Source organism: Rhinolophus sinicus, chromosome 2 (assembly GCF_057876585.1).
Source record: "Rhinolophus sinicus isolate RSI-liver-muscle chromosome 2, RSI-T2T, whole genome shotgun sequence".
Classification (NCBI taxonomy): Eukaryota; Metazoa; Chordata; class Mammalia; order Chiroptera; family Rhinolophidae; genus Rhinolophus; species Rhinolophus sinicus.
This window is the reverse complement of record NC_142502.1, coordinates 6,959,657-6,981,021: the sequence shown is the minus strand read 5'-3', so window position 1 is coordinate 6,981,021 and position 21,365 is coordinate 6,959,657. Positions and strand designations below refer to the sequence as shown.

Below are 21,365 nucleotides of genomic sequence, written 5' to 3'. Positions count from 1 at the left end.
TTTCATGCTTCAGTCCAGCCGTTCACTTCCTCCCTGGCTGGGTAGTCAGACCTCCACCCAAGGTCTGCCAGACTCTTCAAACCCCGTTCACTGTTGTATCCCAGTGCCTGGAACAGTGCCTGGCAGGAAGTGGGCACTGAATAAATACGTGATGGGTGAATTTGGGAACAGGGCTGTTGTACCTACACACTTCTAACAAAGCTGGTCTCTACACAAGTCTTTGGTCAGCCATGCCATAGTATTGTGGACTCTGGTTCTTGTGTGGGGCTCCTGAGGTGTTGGGGTCCTGAGGTATAGCTTCTGTCTCATAAAATGAAAGAAGGCTCTGCCCCAGTGAGAACAGTGTCCAGTACCCCATCGGAATGGCTGAGGGAAGTGTTAGTGGGAACGTGGGGTCAGGACAGTGGAGGCAGGGACCGCTCTGGGTTTCTGCATCACACCACTGGGGAGGGGTAACAGCGGCACTGAGACCCAAACTCGGAGCCCTGCCAATGCTGGGGTTCTGCTGACTCCATCCCGGAAATGTCTAGTATCAGACCATTTACGTTCCACAAAATACCACATCGATGTCCTGCTCTGAGCAAAAGGCAGGTATCTGCTAACTTAAAATATTGTTTTGATCAACTTCCTAAAGGTTAATTATTTGCACATGTGGGGGTCCTGGTCTGCAAGGACAAATTTCAAAAAGCAAAAATCAATATTTTAGCACCCCAAGGGAGATAATCGCCATGGGCTGCCTCCCAGTCTTTCTCCTGTGGTATAAGTGACTTATATATATTTGTTATTTAAGAGGAAGAGGGTGGGGACCGTGCAAATATTTATTTTGCAATTCAGAAAGTATGAAGGAAAGTCTCTGAGAATCTTTGCTTTGCAGTCTAAAATATTCAGCGCTTCTGTTGGTTTCGGGTTAGGGCTTTGTTTAATGTCTGTCAGTAGTGTTCTCCTGCGTGGGTCTGGCCTGTGGTATGGGGGGTGTGATGACATCTCATAAAAGCTCACCATCTACCATAGAGGGTTGGTTTGCACAGCACACCTAGCCTGAGGAGGTGCCCATCTTTGTCACAGATCCTGAGACCACATAAAAGAAATGCTTTCTGATTGTTCACCCTTTCGCATATATTGGTACACTATTGAACATAATTTTGCCTGCCATCCACTCTCATTTACCTAACACTTATGGCACTTTGTGCCTTAAAAAATGACAGCAACAACATTGCCCAAACATGTATATCGTCATTGCATTTTAATGGTTGAACATTGACAATGTGCCAAGTTCCTTGGGCCAGGAGCTGGAGGTACAGAAGATGAGATGATTTTCAAAACACCATTCAGAAAGCTTGGGCCAGAACGGAAGCGGAGCCAGGAAAGGATTCTCTTTGGTGGACCCTCTTTGCTGGATCCTTTTGGCACCTGGGCACAATCAAATAATAATACATAATTAAGGGCTTTGGGGGGATCAAAAATGTTATTAAATCAGTTCTCTCTCTGTGAAATTGTCCAATTTTATCATCATTAAAAAGAAAGTTGTACAGTCTATTAAACATTTTTTTGTATAAAGTTACATGTATGCAACCTTTTATATGATCATAACTTTTGTGTGATCGTAACACGAAGGCTGTGATCCATAGCTGATATTCTCCTTTTTACTCCAGTTCATCAATGTCCATTTATTTTTTTAACTTACTTACAGAAAATTACCTGAAGAGCCCTAGCCTGAGGCCTCCTCATGGATGAGTCAAACGTGACCTCCTTTGTTGTTGAGGAGTCCGCGAACTCCTCAGCCAGCAGGAACACCTCCTCTGGGGATACACATCAGAAGATCCCAGTCTTGTCCTGGGTGATTATGAGCATCTCCCCTCTGGGGTTTGTTGAAAATGGAATTCTCCTCTGGTTCCTCTGCTTCCGGATGAGAAGAAATCCCTTCACGGTCTACATCACCCACTTGTCTATCGCGGACATCTCGTTGCTTTTTTGTATTTTTACTCTGACTGTCGACTATGCTTCAGATTATGAGCTCTCTTCTGGCTATTACTACACAACTGTCACATTACTGGTGACGTTTCTGTTTGGCTACAATATGGGCCTCTATCTGCTGACCGCCATTAGTGTGGAGCGGTGCCTGTCCGTGCTGTACCCCATCTGGTACCGATGTCATCGCCCCAAGCACCAGTCGGCATTTGTGTGCACCCTCCTGTGGGCACTCTCTTGCTTAGTGACCACCATGGAATATGTCATGTGCATTGACAGTGAAGGGCGGAGTCCCTCGCAAAGTGACTGCCAGGCGGTGATCATCTTCATCGCCATCCTGAACTTCCTGCTCTTCACCCCACTCATGGTGGCGTCCAGCACCGTCCTGGTGGTTAAGATCCGGAAGAACACACGGACATCCCATTCCTCGAAGCTGTACATCATCATCACGGTCACCATTGTCATTTTCCTCATTTTCGTCATGCCCACGAGACTCTTCTACCTGCTGTACCATGAGAATTGGTCAACATTTGGGAACCTGCACCACATTTCTCTCCTCTTCTCCACAATCAATAGCAGTGCCAACCCTTTTATTTACTTCTTTGTGGGCAGCAGTCGGAAGAAGCGGTTCAAGGAGTCCTTAAAGGTGGTTCTCACGAGGGCTTTCAAAGATGAAATGCAGCCCAGGCACCAGGAAAGCAATGGCAATCCCGCCGCCATCGAGACGGTCGTCTGAGGATGGTGGGGGAACAGTCGGCAGAAATGGTGGGACACAGGTCATTTGTAGCTTGTGCTCGAAAGACAACTTAACTGTCTCCTAAGTAATATAGAAGGACCCCCCATCCTCTATGCATGAGATGCTAATTAACCACGAGACTGTACTCTTGTACTCTATCTTTTGGAAATGCCTAAATATGTGTCGTACCTCTGTCATATCCGTACCTATCAAAAAAACACTTTCTCTTCCTCCTCAGCCCTTCCAGCGGCATTTTCCCATGAACTGTAAAAATTATTCTAGCAGGAAAGGCCGCAGATGTGTACAGGAAAAGGTAACAAAAATATTTGTTGGAACTTGAGGAGGTGGAGGCATGTCGCGGGAAGAAGACGGGTGTTGGACTCAGGTTGGTTTTGGCATTTGCTGCCTGTGTGACCTCAGGCAAGTGGGTTAACCTCTCAGAACCTCGCTTCTTCACTTATAAAATGTTTGACAGTGATAGTCCATACCTCCTGGGCTTGTGGTGAGGATGAAATGGGCTGATAACGTGTGCCAAGCACTTGGCACATTGGAATGTTCAACAAATGTCAATCTCTCCTCCCTTCTTTAAGTGGAAGAAGAAATACGTATTTCTGTGCTGTAAAGTACACACACAGCTCTGTCATACAAATATCATTATGTGTTTTTAAATGTTGAACATACATTTACAAAGGTCTTCTTTCTGCTTGCAATATGAAAGCAGTATGGTACAGCACCGCTATTGAAAACGTCTGCAGATGTTACCACATCCAACCAGCTCTGTGTTACAGCATCATTTCAGGTTGTGAAGACAGACATTTGGCCACCAGTAGAGGGGTTTCTCATGACTTCCCTTCCCTCTGTGGGAATGCTTGATGCAGGGGAAGTCTGTTTTGACATCCTTTGCTTGACATAAATTTTCATGAATGGAATTTAATTCACAAGTTCATGAGGGTGAGTGTGCTTTTGGAGGCCCTCTCCCCATGAAGCAGTGGGTTATTTATTTATAACCACAGAGTTCTCACCTATAGGCAGGCACGGGTTTCTGCACCTCTGGGCCTTCCCGCCTTCTGAGCATTTGTGGGTGTCATTCCTGGAAGGAGGCTCATTGGCAGGGGCTGCTGAGAGGGTGGCCACATCTTGGAGGAACCTTGGCAGGAATTCCTCAGCATCTTGGTGCTCTGCTGCTCACCTGCTGTGACTTGTGTCTGGGTCTTCAGACAGCACACCCCAGGTTTGAGCCTGGACACCCGTCATGGTCTCTAGACTACATTAGGTTTAGTTTCCTTCTGCCTCTTCCAGGCGCCCCACGAAAATGGCAGTGCTTCATGTGGCTCTGTGGGGAGTCAAGTGTTCACGCCGATTAGTATTGATTTTAACTGTCTCAAAGGGTCAGAGAAGGTGTGATGGAAAGGTTCTCTGTTGCCTCCTGTTTCTTTTCCATCCTCTCCTTTTCGAAAGACAGTTGCCTGTAAGCATGGGGGCAGCTTCGCTGCGGGAGACGTGCCACTCTCTCCTGCTTGGATACAGACGGCTTTTCAGTGGGTGATGACATCTGATTCAGAAATGAGGCAGCTTGCTTTGAGGAGCCCCAGATGGGTGTGGAGAGATGACATTCAGAACGATCTTGTTTTTGATTGAAAACAGAGCATCTTCACTGGGAAAGAAGAGAACCTGGAGGTCAGAGTGGACCTCCTCTGTTTGCTGTCATCTCCCAGATGCTGCGCTGGTCTCTTGGTCAGTGAAAATAGGATCAACCTCCTCTTGTCTCAAAGGGAGGCTGGTCTCGAAGAAAAACTTTAAGACTCTTAGAAACAAGGAATTTTCACCCAAGGAAAATATAGTGAACTAATTGGAAGCTCCCATTAATTGCCTTTCTTCAGATAAAGTGGCGGAATTGAATGTCTTAAGGAATATAAAAGTTCTTCTAATGTTTTAAAGAGTCGTGACTTGCAAAGAGGTAGGATTCAGGCTTTGGCAGTGTTGTAAGGACAAATTCCTCTCTTTCTTCACCTAGATTCATCCCCCAAAGTAAAGCATAAGGTAAAAATGAAAACAAGATCTAAGAACATATGCACAAATGGAGCGTAAACTAAATACCCGTTGACAATATGCGTAAGTCACCGTAGGTTAGGAGGTGCCATTTCTGAGAATTCCCTGGGTGTGGGGAGCAGGGTGTTGGGCATGATGCCTCTCCTTGACAAAGAGGAAGGGTTTGTAACATTCATGCTACAAATATTCATGGATGGCCTTCTCCACCAAACTCCATGATGTGAGCAAGGCCCAGAGGAGCAAGTGGGAGCCTCTGGGGTCTGGGGCAGAAGAAGCCACACACAAATCAATGCAGCTCCAAGCTGCACACAAATCAATGTCAGGAGAGCATTATAAACAAAATTGTGTGGCAGTCAAGAGGAAGGTGAAATCATATGTTCAGCAGTAAAGGAATGTTTCATGGTGGTGCCCTTGGGTTGTTTGAAGGCAGGTAGGATTTTAAAAGGCCAGAGGGAGGGGATTCCAGGCAGACGACAGGCAAGGATTCGAGGGTTCGGGAGAAGTCCAGTCACTTCACTTCTGTGGATTGGCTGGAGAAGAGACCCTTGGAGACCCTCGTGTTCCTGCTCACCACCCCCTGCCCTTGCTTTGCTGTTGTTATCTTTGTCCTCTGGCCCCACGTTCTTCAACTTCCTTGAAGTATGGCTGCCAGGCCTTCTGTCCGCATCCACTCTCATCACCCAGCCTTGCCGTAGTGACCGTTCTTATCTCCACAAGTCCTGCCCTGGCCTCCATCTCTGTGTCAACTCAAGTAACCTCAGCTCCTCTCCTTTCTGAGCTGCACTCTGAGCCTTGGTGCATCTCAAACCAATCTACTTCTGAAAACTAGAATTCCTCAGTCCCGTCTGACTGTGATCTCCTGTCCTTCACATCATTCACTTTCTTACCTCCACTGCCCCTGGATTTCTACACCACTGAGACCTCTTGTCTCTCACCGTTGAGTTTGCCACGTCGGTGAGTCCCTTCTGTGGCATCTCTGTCCCTGTCAGTCAGACCCCTGTCGTCCCTGGTCCAGGCACTCTCACCATGCTCCTTGATGCTCTTGCCCCCTTGCCCTCTCATCCTGCCCTCCTGGTCTGCCTCTGCCACCAAACAGCCTTCTGTGCAGTGCAGAGAGCTCTCACGGCCATCAGATTAGGGCTCCTGCAGTCATGGTTTTAACAGCTGGTCTCTCATGATGGCCCCAGAAACCTGTTCTCCCTCCCCTGGGCAGCTCTTCCAAACTCCCTTTCTCTCCTCAAACTCTCTATCTGGCACCTTTTCCCTCACTGTCCTTATCTCCTCACTAGCTTGCTTCATAGATCACTGAAGAAACGAAATAGCACCAAGGCTACAAGGCGACAACTGTCAGGTCCTCCCTACCATCTAGGAGAACCCCATTCAACACCATTGCTTTCCTCCTCTTCTCCTGTCTGAAGACTTCTCTTCCCAATTTTCCTGTCCACCGGCCTCCCAGTCAATAATCTTACTGCTGTATTAGCAACCAAAGGGTGTGTGTGTTTAAAGTAAAAACCAGGTCCTCACAGTGGGCTACAAGGTTCTAGGTGACCTGGCCCCTGTGGAACTCTTGGCACCCCCTACGGCCTCCAGGGTTGGCATGGCTCACTCCTCCAGCCACTCCTGCGTCCTTGCAATTCTTCGAACGTGCTAAGTGCACTCCTACTTCTGGGCTTTCAACTTCCTTCTACCTGGAGTGACTCCCCCAGGTCTGTGCTCCTCTCCTCCCTTCCCTCAGGCTTCTGATCAGATGTCAGCTCAATAGGGAGGCTCTCACTGTCCCCTCACACCCAGCCACCACCCCCGTTTCTCCTCCGTGCTCATCACACCCTCATGTTACACATGGATTTGTCATTCTAGAGGATAAGCTCCTGGAGTGCAGAGACTGTCCTTTGCTCCTGGCTGTGGTCCTAGCCCCTGGAAGAGTAGATGCTCCTTCTGTGCTGCAGTGATGGGGTCCACTTGTCCCCTCTCTGGGAGAGTTCTTTTCCACATATACACAGGCTTAAATTGCTCCCCTCTTAACACAGGCAACAAACTAAAACCGTTCCCTACAGTCCTATTCAGCTCCTGTCCCATCTCTCCCTCCCTTCACAGAACAGCCTTCCGGAAAGCTTCTCCCACACTCATTGTCCATACTTTCTCCATTGCAATTCACCCCTCCACGCCCAGCCAGCTGGCTGGCGACCCTCCCACCGCATTGAAATTGGCACAGCTAGGAATACGAGTGACTTCTGCATCACCACATCCTATGGGTTCTTCCCTACTGTTACCTTCGGTGGCCCTTGACACGGCAACCACTCTTCTTGACAATGTGCCTTTCTTGATTCTAGTTAGCCATTTCCCTCTGCTCCCATCTGAATCCCGTCCTGCCTTCTCAGAGTCTTTCCTCTTTCATTGCTCTTTGGCTCATCCCTTCAATGGCCATGTTTTGTGGCTTCAGGGGCTGGGCCTCTGCACTCTCCTTCGCCACCCTCCCCCTGGGTGTGCTGATCTATGATCACTCATGTATTAGTGACCCTGAGAACTATACTGACCAGAACCTGTTGCTGCGCTGTGTCTCCTGCATGGACTGATGCCCTGCCAACACTTCAAATGCAACCCGTCCGGTTGCCCACCATTTCTCCTCTATTCTTTTCTCAGTGAATGACACCGCTAGTCACCCTGTCACCCAAACGATGTGACCCTTGGCACAGATTGCCCTTCCTTCTTTTTAATCTAACAAACGCTATCCTTCTACATCCAGCTCAGAGTCGGTGTCTCAGGAGTGCCTTCCTGGAATGACCATCTCACACCTTCTCTTCTAGTCTTTCAACAGCTCTTTGTCGCCCTCGCTCTCAGCTGATGGCTTTCATCCCTTTTCACAAGAAGGGAAGCAACCAGAAGAAATGTTCCATACATTACCAACATCCTATCCACTGATCAGCTGCATTTCTCTGCATAGAGGCATCTCCCCTTCTTACGCTGGTGGAACTCAGTGTGCTCCTGGCTGAGGTGAACGCCCACACCTGTGCTACAGCTCCCTCCCCCTGGTTCCTGCCCAAGGACATTTCTCCAGTAATTCTCCCTTCTTTGTTCTGCATCATCGGTTTTAGTCCAGACCAAGAGAGGACAGATTTTCAAGAAGCTGGATGGGGGAGGGTTGGTGAACTGTCTCATTGGCCTGGACTACCTGCCCCCACAATGTGTGCCTGTTGTTTTTCTGTATACAACACTGTATCCATGAGGTAACAGCTGGAGAGCCCCAGCCTTCCCATGTCACTCATTTGTCACCATCTTGCTGCCCAATGTAGACATTCTTGGAATAGTTAGTTGCCTTCATGGAGTTGTGTGAGGAACACCTAGCAGATGCCTTATGGGGTTCCTACAATTTAACCACTCATGAAATAATCCCTTTAGGTTAAGTTTGACGTTTCACTCAACTCTTGTACAATTAGAAATCTTCCCTGGAAGGGAAAACACACCAAATCACATATCGCTCTTCCAGTGCTTTTCCTTGTGGAGGGAGCATTACAAGGCTAGATACCCAAGTGTTAAGGCTGCTGAATCAGGGGTGGGGTGGGGGACAGGGGTGCAGAAAGGAGGATGAGGGAGCCATAAAGTACTAATCTCTGGATACCGCATACAGGAAGCTTCTTTTTGTTTCGCATTTGACTCTAACATTACGAGGATGTGTGGAAAATAAAAGTCCTCAAAACATGAAAACATTAAGTACCAAATGTATCACTTATAAATTTGGTTCCCACCAAGCCTCCCTCCCTGTTTGCAAAATATTCAGGATTCCCTGAAGTTGGTAAGAGAGGTGTCAGAGAACTGCTGCAATAACTGCTGCAAACTATTGACAAAAGAGCATGTGGGCAGAGTTGTACCTGTTAGCAGTTGAATCAGAGGAAAATAAACAAGGATGGTGGTGGGGTGAGAGCTTCTAAATAGCAGTATTTTAATATCAAATGTTGAAGGATGCTCTTAGAAAAGCTAATGAAGTCCTCAGGTATTTTTACAAAAATTATCCATTGTTTTGATATTCAGGAAAAATCACTATGAAATAAAGAACATCATATTATATTGCACAATTTTGACAGAAAAAATATGCCAAACATTAACTCTTTTCGTGTATATAATGATATATATACATAACAACAATGTATCGTTATTTTTCAAGGTTCTGTGAATTAATTGAGCTCAGCTGGATGCTTCTCGTTTGGGGTCTCTTGCATCGCAGTCAGATGTTGACTGAGGCAGTGGTGATCTGAAGGCTGGACTGGGTGGGACACCAAGATGGTGCCCTCACCTGGTTCGGGGGCCTGGCTGGAGAGGCCATCAGCGTTCCTACACATGGCCTCTCGTTGAGCCTAGTTGCTTTCAACACAACTGCGTCTGAGAGGCACCTTCCTGAAAACAGTAGAGTTGTGAATGAATTTTTCCAAAAGGCCCCAAATCAACCACCAGTTTCTCACTTTTTCAAAAGAATTAGCATGTGGTTGAAATTGCAATACATTTTGATAAAGGCAAACTAAAACATTTTTTTGATAATTTTAATTTTACTTTTCAAGATAATGTACTAAGGTCTTTCTTTCTTTCTTTCTTTCTTTCTTTCTTTCTTTCTTTCTTTCTTTCTTTCTTTCTTTCTTTCAGGGTTTACTGTGAAAATTTTGGTCCTCATTTTAACAAGATTCTCTTTTAACAGATGTTTACTAAAACTATCCGTCCTTAGATAAGGAGATCCTCTCACACTAATTATTATCTTTAAGTGTGTATGTATGAGTGTTCACACAAAAGGTTGAATTGCCAAAGCAGATTCAATGTGAATTATAGATCGTACCCAACAGAAAGCTAATGATTCAAATGACACAGGCAAATGCAGGCACCAATGAGACATTCTTTTCTGGAGGAGCCCAAAGCTGAGATGCAGTTTCCAAAACGTCCCCTTCTGCATGAGAACATGAGAACATGAGAACATTGTTCAGTTTTTCAGATTGACTGGTGAGTTTTGAGCAATGTAGGCAGACATTGTTCTCGAAGGAAGCCGGTTAGTTTTGGGGCCCCTCTGTTTTATACTCTGTATTACGCAGGTAGAAAACGTGTGTGTGACTACTCCCCGTTCTCTAGTCTGCCACACCCCATCAGTCTACTATAAATTTCAAATTTATTTCCAATAAGCAACCCTGACAGGTCAGGTATATACTGCTGAAAATAGGACTAGTTCCCTGAGTACATTTTTACAAAGCAGTGTGATTGAGATTAGCTCTTTGCAAGGAGCCCTGGCTGAGGTCATGTTTCCCCAGGGCACTCACGGGAGGGAAGCAGTGAGTTACAGGCAGATGCTGACACTCCCTTTCTAATACCTCAGCCAACACCAGACTGTTAATGCCTGAGGCATAGACTTCTCTTACTACCAGGGGAGCAGTGAGAAGGACACTTCACCTGGAGAAAGAAGACTGGGACTAATAGCCAGACTCTAGTTAGTAGCTGTGCAAGAGTCGACAAGTTCATTTCTCTAACCCTTAATTCTCTACAATTGGTGACTTAGTTAGAATTCCCCCAAAGCAGATCCTGAGGTAAGGATTTGGTGCAGGTCATTTATTTAGGGGGTCATGGAGAAGGAGTATGAACTCAGACAGAGAAGGGAGGAAGCCACCGCATGGTGAGCTGCTGAAAGCAGGGGCCCAGGAAAGCCAGGATCCTCTGAGACACATGTCATGTCATGAGATGCCTCTGGTCCATCTCAGAACCGCCCTGCTGGAGCGGTGAGGGTGGCGCTGAACTACCATCTCCTGCCCTTTAGGCAAGAGTCACGCTACAGTGACAACTCCCAGCTTTTCAGGACCTGCCTTGTTCTCGGGAGCAGCACAGTGAGAACACTTGGAGGCAGAGAGGCTGAGGGAGCCATGGCCAAGTGCAGGATCTGACTACAGGTGACCTCAGGGTGGCCTTGGGGCTAACCGACAGCATCCGGTCTAGTGGGATAAAAATAGCCTGCCTCACAAAGTAGCTGTGCCAAGTAGGTGAGATCATATGTGTGAAGTGAAATAAGCCAGAGACAAAAGGACACATACTGTGTGATTCCACTTATATGAGGTCCTTTGAGGAGTCAGATTCATAGAGACAGGAAGTAACAGGGTGGTTGCCAGAGCCTGGGAGGAGGGAGGAATGGGGGGGTGTTTAGTCAAGTTCTGGAGACGGATGGTGGTGATGGTTGCTTAACAATGTGAATATATTTAATACCACTGAATTGTACACTTAACACTGGTGAAAATGGTCAAAGTTATGTTATATAATTTTGCCACAATAGAAACAACTGGGTCTTATACTTTCAAGGCACTAGGAGTTCTCCTCAGCATCCTTGACAGTATCTGGCCCAATGAGGGCACCCAGCCAACAGTACTGATGGCAGAGAAGCCAGACAAGCTCCCTCCATCACTCCAGGGGGCGTGGCACTGGCACGTTCTCCAGTGACAGTGCAAAGACAGAAGGCTAATTAAACAATCCATCTCAGAATCTGGATTTTCAAATGAGCGTAGTTTCCTCTGGGAGCCCCCCTACACGATCCCAACGCAGGCACTGCAGAGGCCCAGAAAGACACCATTTTGGGCTTCCCAGGCCATAGTGTCTGTGTTGCGTGGACTTACCTCTGCCCTTTTTGCATGAAAGCAGCCATAGGTAAAACATAAATAAATGAATATGATTGTAAAAACTTTATTCACAGGTATTAAAATGAAATTTCATGGAATTTTCACGTCATAAAAATTCTCCTTTGTTTTTCTTCAAACATTTAAAAATGTAAAAAACTACTCTTAACTTGTAGCCACACACAAAACAAGCGTTGGCCAGCTTTGGTGACAGTAGGAATTTGCCACCCCTGGCCTAGAGTATTTTGGAAAACCCTCTTCTGGAAGTCCTTTCATGTGGCCTCAGCACATCCATTTGCAATCCTGACCTCGAGGTGGCCAATCTTCATTGTTTCCTGGAAAGTTGACTTTGCAAGAGAACCATCAGACATCTTGACTCAAACCTGATGAATGAGGTATGTGTAAAGCTGAGAAATTCCATTTTTGGCAAATCATAAGGTGATCCTAGGAAATGAGGGAGAGATTTTCTTTGGTAGCTAACTTGGCTGTAGATATAATTCCAGTTCTATGTTCCAGGACCATTTTATTCAGTCATACCAAACTGTATTCTCTAGGTTCGGAGGAAATTATTGGAGTTTTTCAGAGACCAGGAATGAAATGCTCATGCATAAGGGTTCTTGTTGGGTTTTTAGAAGGATAAAAATCTCACATATGGCTTTTGAGTACAGCATGAATAAATTCTGATTGCTAACAAGTTAAAAAACAAAACAAAAACAGAACATTCCTAATATTGGGTTGATTAGCACTTGCAAGCTTTGTACCATCGCCATCCTAAACAAGAAATATAAGCCTTGTCCTGAGTTGTGGGATAAATATTTCAGGATATTATTAATGCAAAAGTTATTATCACACTGATTTATTGATGCATGCTTTTGATTAAAGTGAATTCTTTAGAATGATTTGCCTTTAGGCAAATGTAGAAAACTGAAAACATTCCTTAAAACACATAAAAGAAAATAACAGCACAGTGAAACCTCGTTAAAAATCCTTTAGCCTCATTGGCTCTGGTTGAGTGTGGTTGAATGTTTATGGGAAACTGAAGGGAGCTTCTACCTTTCTTCTTCCAAGGAGAGAGGACATGGTGAGGCCCAGGGGTAGGGGGGCCATTTCTCTTCCTGAATCTGACTGAGCCAGGGACTCACTTATCCAGCACTGATTATATTTTTGGAGGGCTTGGCACCCCCAAATTTTGCCTTTTATTTCTACAGAACAAGAACAAAGTATACACCAGTTGAATTTCAGGTTTGAAGGGCCTTCTGTTAGACATGTGAAGTAGAAAAATCACTGTTGGTTTTACACGGGTAGAGCTTGTCCATCAGCCCGTGGCTGGCTCAGTCCTCCACGTCCAGCCATTTCTGCGGGCCTATCGTCGAGGGAGGGGCGGACAGCTGCGTAGCACCCGCTCCGCAAGACCCTTCAAGTATTCTCGCTTTCAGACAGTTCCTGCTGGCTTTGACTTTTCCTTACAGACCTTCTTCTCAACTTTCAATCATTTTCCTTATTTGTCTTAAAGTTGGGTGAACTGAAAGGAGAGAAGACAAGGGCAGGAGAGCAAAGCATTCCCTAGGGCCACAGACATATTAGAGAGTCTCTGGGTCCTTGTGCGTCCCCTCCCCGCACAGATGATTACACTGTGGGGATCAGAATGAAATTATAACACTGGGGAAGTGGCCTGGGAGACGTGAAGAACCTGTGCACTTTCCCTCTGGGTTACAAAAGATGACCTTGAGTGACCCTGAGTGACCCTGGAGATGCTCTTCAAAGCTGATTCGAGTTCAGGAAAGGGCCCGTTCGGGAAGACCAGGCAGACATTGATGTCTTAGGAGCTTAACAGTGTCTGTTGGATGACTGGGATTTCTACAGGTGAAGGTTTCTCAGGAGGTGTCCCCAGAGAGGCCCCAGCCCCCACCTCAGTCCCAGCCTGTGATGAGAACAGGGTTTGACCCAGAGAAAGATTCCCCGTCTAGACTGGAGTAGCTCCTAGACTGGTTCCTGGTCCACCGTGAGACCAGACCAGAGGAAGCGTTGAGAAAAATTTATAGTGATTTGACAGAATAATTTCATGGCTGTTGAATCTAATAATTAAAATATTAGACTTGTGTTTTGTATGACTTTGTTTTTTATTTCATTTTCTAAGTCACTTATTTTTATTATATTTTGCAAAAGAAATGGTCTGTAATGGATTGGAAATACAAACAAATGGAAAATGTCCCTTGTTATGGCTTGTTGGGAAGCACTGCTTTAGGGTCTGTGAACTCAGATAGTCTTGATTTCTTCTCCTTTCTCCTTCTGGGGAGTCGTGCATAACTGTAAAGTTATGCTGTTGTATTTTGTATCATATCATATCGTATTGTACAGTACTGTGTTGTATTGTATTATAATGTATTCAATTGTACTGTATTGCATTGTACTGTATTGTGTTATGCTAGGTCTAAAGAAAAGCTGTCATCGATGACCTAAAGAATCTGGAGCTGTTGTTGAGGTGCGGAATTGCCCCATCAGGCAGAGAATGGTCAGGCTGCTGCTGCTGCGGCCCACACGGCCCGCACTGCCTGGACACTACCTGGAAGCCAAGATGCTGCTGGCTGCTGCCTCCCCGTGCCACCACAATTACATTCAAATCACTTATTTGTCTGCAAAGTCCTGGTGACAGTGGCGCTGAAAACGCCAAGTTTATACATTTACATCCCAGCTGTTGTGGGACAGGCAGAGGGAGCATCTGCCCCTTTCACTTCCCCCGCGAAACCTGGGCCTCTACGTGCCACAGATGCTACACATAATAGGACACTCTAAAGTGACAAATGCCTGTTAGAGTCCAGGCCTTTGGCTGCCCAGCATGCCCCTGTCCCCATTTGTAAGGTCCCCCACACCCTCCACTCACATCCCCATCTCACTCTGCAGCTCAAAGCATTTCCAGGTATCACATCAGCTCCAAGTCCAGGATGTCTGGGTGACACTCATTTCCCTTCCCTCTTCTTGCCCTGGAATCCTTCCTTTGGGTTTCAAGAGAAGCAATGAAATAGAAAACCCGAGAAGGAAAGAAATCACAGGGTCACAAACATTCGTCACCTGGGTAATTTGTCTCTGAAAAATTAGGGTGTATTTCCTTTAACTTATATTCTGTCGAACATCCAACTGCACACCTAGGATGATGAGTCCTGTGGTACAGTTTTTGCATGATCTACATGTGAATGCGTCCATGATAAAAATTGTACGATGGCATGCTATCTAAGTTTTTTCAATTCCATGATGTTTCACAAGAAACTAAGGGAACAAATTTTCTTATTGTTTCTAGAGCCGTGGGCAGCTTTAAGATTGGGTATATCCTTGTGTTTTAAACAGCAAAGGGAGTTGATTGTGTACAGTGACTTTTCCACAGCTCGCACAGCAAGATTCCTTTCTGGGAGGCACATGAGTTCAGAAGTAAGACCTACTGGCCAGGGTTGTGAGACTTTATTTGTATAAATAATGATATCTACTTCGTGAGAAATTGAGATTAATATTACTAACTCAAATAGCTTGCTATTTGCCAGGCATTTTTCTTAGGGCTTCACGAATCTATCTCGTTTAACACTCACAACCAACCACGTAAGTATCCTATTTTTATCTCCAGTGTCCTCAGACCGGTTACTAGTAGAACCAGAATTCAAACTGTGACAGCTGGACTCCAGAGCGCCTACTCTTCACCTAACACAAGTAATGACTTTTTCCCCCTATTGACCAAGGATTCTCTTTCACTATTACTCCCAAAAAGGAAGTCGAGAAATTTATATGTCATGTAGATGACATGAGGAATCCCTGGGGAACTATTAAGATGTTCCTTCAAGCTCAGTATCTTTCAGAGATAAGTAGCGCAGAGTTTAGCTATTAAGAAAACAAAATTGTGGCATTCTGGCTCATTAATCGTTTCCTTGTCTTCCTCCTCCAGCCCAGCTGCTGCAACGTGGTCTGTTATGGCTAAACTCTACAGAGGAAATGGAACTGGGGCTGCTCCAGTGTTCTCATTTCAGCTTTTGGCGGAAGGTTCTGCATAAGCTGTGCAGCCACTCCCTACAGACAAGACAAGAAAAACCCAGGTAGTGGAGAACCTAGTTCAGTGATCTGGGTACCAGTTCTAGGGAGTATCTGGAAATTCCTGCTGCATGGGTCATTTTCACCTTGTTCTTCCTAAAAATGGATCCTGTGGACCTGTTTCCTGAAGGAAGCAAATGAAGTAAGTGTTCCAGTGCAGAACCTGGCAAGTTGGAGGGTACAGAGTGAAAAATAGAAGACAGATGGGGCTGGAAACATGAAGGGCAGTTCTAAGGCATGTTGAGAAGAATAGGAGAGAAATTAGATGATAAAACATAGGCTAAAGGACATGAACAAATGCTCAAGCTGATGAACTAAGATGAATGAGATTGGTTTGAGAGAGATAAGAATTAAGAGTACACAAAATTATGAATAAAAATGAATTATGCAGTAGTTAGCAGGAATCTATATCTTCTTGCATCAAAGAACTTAAATGTTTTAAAATAAATAAACAGTCTTTATGCATCCTTACCCCCCTCCACAATTTTTGGAGCCTCTTCCTTTTCCAGAATGCAATAGATTTTTGCTCTTGTCCTATTTTTTTTTCCTTTCTTTTTTTTTTTTTTTTTTTTTTTTTTTTGGTGTGCTTGGCAATTTTTGGTTGCATTCTGGACATTGTACATGATAAATGTGTCAGGACCCCTTTGTTAGTCTAGTGAAACCAGCAGACTCCTTTTTAGAAGAATATTTTTAAATGAAGATAATAAAATGCACGAGATTACAAAGAAACCAATTATACTGAATTGCAATCCAAAGAACCTGGGGGTCCACAGACCCCAGGTTAGGAATGGTGTAGAAGTTCTGCATGATGTTATCTCCCCCAGACAGGGTTCACTGCAGACTTTGGTGAGGCAGAGAGAGTGGAGTTTGATCACCTTAATCCAATCATGAGCTGAGCTGATTTGAAGCTGACCTGTAGATTTGGGTGGCTTTGTCTACCTCTGGTTTGCACTCCCCTGCTAGGTGCACCACTCTAGGAGTCCCAAATAGGGACTTATCTGAATATTAGATTACTTCCAATAAAGAGAAAATAAAGGGAATATTTGGCAGAAGCAAATACATTTCCACAGATAATAGCCTCAGACAGATTGTAGATATCAAGACAATTAATCAGAGGGTTCTGACATTGTAAGACTTGGGAGTTTGGAGTGGCATTGGCTTTCAGAGACAGGCAGAGCTTAACAAGCCAAATAAATGATTCTTTAAATAGCATTTTACTAGTTCTATTTGTCATCCTTTTATGAGGAATATTAACTATTCTCTCTAGTAAAATATTTTTGTGAAAGAAGGAATGAAGATTTCCAAATATATTTATTAATTACCAAATAAGACAAATGAAAGATCAGAGGTCAGTTGCCTTCTGTCCTTTCTTTCAGTGATCCAAAAATGGCTTAAGATATTTTTAACGTATAATTCTGACCTTTTAGTTAATTTACATTGGATTTTGGCAACAGAAAGCTTTATATAATAACGTAGCCTCCTTCTACCAAATAAAGATCTGAGTTTTTAAAAAATATATCACTATTTAAATTTAGAAATATTAAATGTTTGGTCAAGAAGGAATTTTTTAAGACTTTGTTTTTTAAAGTAGTTTTAAGTTCACAACAAAATTGAGGGGAAGGTACAGCGATTGCCCATATGGTCCCTGCCCCGACACATACAGTTTCCCACGTTATCAGCATCCCTCACCAGAGGTACATTGGTTACAACTGATGAACCTACATTGTCACATAGTCACCCCAAGTCCATAGTTTACATTACAGTTCAGTATTGGTGTACATTCTGTGGGTTTGGACATGTCATTCTATAATGACATGTATCCATTATTATACAGTCATGCAGGGTACAGTAGTTCCTCATTACTGCAGGGGATATGTTCCACAACCCCCGGTAGATGCCTGAAACTGTGGATAGTACTGAACCCTACACATGCTGTGTTTTTCCTATACATACATGCCTTATCACTTAAAGGAAGTTCTTTATGGCTTCTTTTTGGCATATCCGAATTGCCAGCATCACTTTGGGGCCATGATTAAGTAAAATAAGGGTTACTTGAATATGCAGGCCCTGCGATACCATGACAGTCGATCTGATAACTAATGGGCAGGGAGTATAAGCAATTTGGAGATACTGGACAAAGAGATGATTCACATCCCGGGAAGGACAGGGAGGGAAGGCACACGATTTCATCACATTACTCAGAATGGCAGTGAATTTAGACTTATGAATTGTCTATTTCTGGAATTTTCCATTTAATATTTTCAGACCAAGGTTGACCATGAATAACTGGAACTATAGAAAGCAAAGCAGCAGATAAGGGGGCCTACTATATTTTCACTGCCCTAAAAACTCCCTGTGCTTTGCCTATTTATCCCTTTCTGCCTCCCAATCTCTGGCAATTACTGATCTTTTTACTGTCTCCCCAGTTTTGCCTTTTCCAGAATGTCATATAGTTGGAATCACACTATGTAGCCTTTTCAGCCTGGCTTCTTTCATTTAGTAATATGCATTTAAGTTTCCTTCATGCCTTTTTATTACTTGATAGCTCATTTCTTTTTAGTACAGAATTATATTCCATTGTCTGGATGTGTAAAAGTTTATCCAATCACCTACTAAAGGACACCTTGGTTGCTTTCAAGTTTGGGCAATTATGACTAAAGCTACTATAAACATCCATGTACGGGTTTCTGTGTGGATGTAGGTTTTCATCTCCTTTGGGTAAATACCTAGGAACACAACTGCTGGATCATCTGTTAAGAGCATGGTTAGTTTTGTAAGAAACTGCCTAATTGTCTTCCAAAGTGACTGTACCATTTGCATTCCCACCAGCAATGAATGAGAGTTTCTGTTGGTCCATGTCCTTGTTAGCATGTGGTGGTATCAGCATTTTAGATTTCGACCACTCTAATAGGTGTGTAGTGGTATCTTATTGTTGTGATGTGCATTTCTCTGATGATATATGATATGGAGCATTTTTTCATATGCTTGTTTGCCATCTGTATAGCTTCTTTGGTGAGGAGTCTGTTAAGGTCTTTGGCCCATTTTTAAATTAGGTTTTTTGTTTTCTTATTGTATAGTTTTAAGAATTCTTTATATATTTTGGATAAGTCTTTTATCAGATGTGTCTTTTGTAAATATTTTCTCCTATTTGTGGCTTGTCTTCTCATTCTCTTGACATTGAATTTCACAGAGCAGAAGTTTTTAACTTTAATGAAGTCCAGTTTATCAATTATTTCTTTCACGGATCATGCAAGAAGGATTTTCTCCCTTTTGATATATTTTTACAAGCTTTTCTTGTTAAAAAAAGAAACAGCTGTAAATAGTATACCACATTATTTCAATTGCTTGAGGTCAGCTGGAAGAAAAATATAGTCTTCCATAGTATGTGACTTTAAAATGGTCATTATAATTCTACCTTATCTACTATTCAAATCAGTTCAAACATTTACAGAGCATCTTCTACATGCCATCCTCTATGCTAAGCATAAATGGTGTGGCCTGGCTCACAGGATCTATATTTTGTACCATGCTTGAGTGTAAGCAGGACAGGATTGCTCCATAGGCAAAATGTGCCAACCAGTCAGGGATCAAAACATTTATTTTTTATAAAGTTATTTAGAATTTTGCATACAGAAAAATCTAGAAATTATTTTTAATTCCAACACATTATTTTTAATTGTTTTTAATAAGCTCTGAGTTTATGGTTTAGTAATAATTATTTTTAATAAGCTCTGAGTTTCATGGTTTAGTATTATTCATATTTTGAAGTGCATAGAGGGCAGGTGGTGGGCATCAACTGTTTCTGTGCTGGGCGCCACTAAAGGTCTCAGAGTAGTTTAAGTTCTGACTTTGCTGACTTGTTTGAGAAGCTAGGAGATGGAGACAGGCGACTTCCTTCACCCTGCCTGCTTCTCTTCCCCAACACACCCTCTCTCCCAGAATTCCTTGGGCGAGGGATAAGAAATCCAAGGAGCTTGAGGACTGATTCGATGCAGTGAACATCATTTGAAGGTGATCGCTGTCTTCTCAAGGATTTGAACAGGGACAGGAAGGGCCATAAGAAAGTTCTTCCATGGTACAGTGAAGATTATTGTGGTCTGTTGGAGGGTTTCAAGGCTGAGCAAGGAAGAGATACGACCACCAGATGGCAGTGTTGCACAACAGCTTCGTTGGACGGAACTCGGACAAGTTGCATACCCGGGAGGTCCCTAACAGCAGGCACCCTCCAGAGACAGGGGGCAGCGGGCCACCACTCAGAAGGAGAAGAGGGCATGGGAACTCTCAGGACTGACAGGAATCAGAGAGGAGGTTTACATGTCCTAATGAGGTCACTTAGCTGCAAGGTAAGGAGTCTCTGGGTCAGAGAGATCCCAAGGGCAGCAGTCGTTTGGGGTCACGAAGGTTAATTTTCTGCATAAGCTGACTGGGCCACAGGGCGCCCAGATATTTGGTGAAACATGATTGTGGGTGTGTCTGGGAGGGTGTTTCTGGATGAGACTAATATTTGAAGGGGTAGATGAGTAAAGCAGACTGACAGGCCCAGTGTGGGAAGGCCTCTTCCAATCCATTGAAGGCCTGGATAGAACAAAAAGGCTGAATAACAGTTCGCTCTCTCTGCCTGATTGTCTTCAAGCTGGGACATTGATCTTCCCCTGCCTTTGGACTTGGACTTAAACTGAACTTATACCATCAGCTCTCCTGAGTCTCCAGGTTGCCAACTGCAAATCTTGGGACTTAGCCTCCATAATTGCATGAACGAATTTCTTAATATCTATCATCTATATCTATCTATCTATCTATCTATCTATCTATCTATCTATCTATCTATCTATCTATCTATCTATCTCCTATTGGTTCTGTTTCTCTGGATAACCCTGATTAATACAGGGTCTTTTATAGCTACGGGGTTTGTTTTATCTGTGGCTAACAAATGGTGGGTGCAGTTTCATGGGTTATAGAAAATGGGTGGGCTCTCAATGGCTAAATATATATATATATTTATTTGAACTATATGTTAAGTAGCTGAATGTGTAAGAATTCGAGTTGGTGCTGGTGGGCTTTGAGCTAACAGTCCGAGCCTGCTATGAAGAAGAATACAACACGGAGACCATTTTAGGCCAACACAACTATAACAATTATGGAGGGAAAAGAGGAAGGTCTCAAATTAGTAAATATCGTAATGGCTAACAGTGTTTTACCTAATTCTGTAATGTTCTCTGTTAAGGGATGGCAGTGAGCTGGGGGTCTTATGTTTCATGTGAACTCTCTGTCACCCTTGCTTGTCCACACCATACCAGCCTGGAAAGGGAAGCAAGGGCTCAGGTAACCATAGCAACAGTAACAAAAATAGTTGCGTCTTCTGAGCCACCGTCTGTGTCCTTACTTTTCGCTGGCAGAGGCCCAGGTAGCTCCACGTGTTCTCCTTGGCTGGCAGCCACTTGAGTGCCAGTGCTGCAGTCACTGCTGTGTTTGCTTAATAAAGTTTATCTTTTTTTCTCCTTAAAAGATATTAAATGCTTATAGAGGATCTGAGAAGTAGAAAAATATAAAGAGAATTGAAAGTGACTCATACGAGATAATTACAAACATTTTTATATACTTCATCTAAGTCTTTTTCATGGCATGTTAATAAATGTTTAACATCATTACTATTTTGTATTCAGCTTTTTGCACTTTAAATTAAATTATATGATTTTCCTATGTCATTAAATGTTTTTTTCTCTAAGAAACAGGGAATTTTATTCAGTAAAATATAATTGATGAAATGGATAATCACAATTCTATTTTCAAATACATGAAAAATATGTTTTGTAAAAATTAAATTGGTCATGATGTAACATTGTATGAGATAATATTTGTTTTTTAAATATGTTTTAGAAGGATAATTGCTTTGTACACAAGCAGAATACAGGAAA

The 21,365-nt window shown here is 43.7% G+C and overlaps 1 protein-coding gene across 11 annotated transcripts in view; it reads left to right on the top strand.

The window, feature by feature from the left end:
- The window catches only part of MAS1 (MAS1 proto-oncogene, G protein-coupled receptor), a 31,738-nt gene extending 10,373 nt beyond the window's left edge, over positions 1 to 21,365 (top strand). For 4 of the 11 annotated variants that reach the window (XM_088795264.1, XM_074333772.2, XM_019749677.3 and 1 more), the window contains exon 2: positions 1,691 to 21,365. In XM_088795264.1, coding sequence (XP_088651390.1) covers positions 1,727 to 2,704 — 978 coding nt within the window. In that variant the 5' untranslated portion in view covers positions 1,691 to 1,726 and the 3' untranslated portion in view covers positions 2,705 to 21,365. The remainder of the gene's footprint in view (positions 1 to 1,690) is intronic. The other 7 variants (XR_016020098.1, XR_016020100.1, XR_016020099.1 and 4 more) reach the window with 7 other exon arrangements.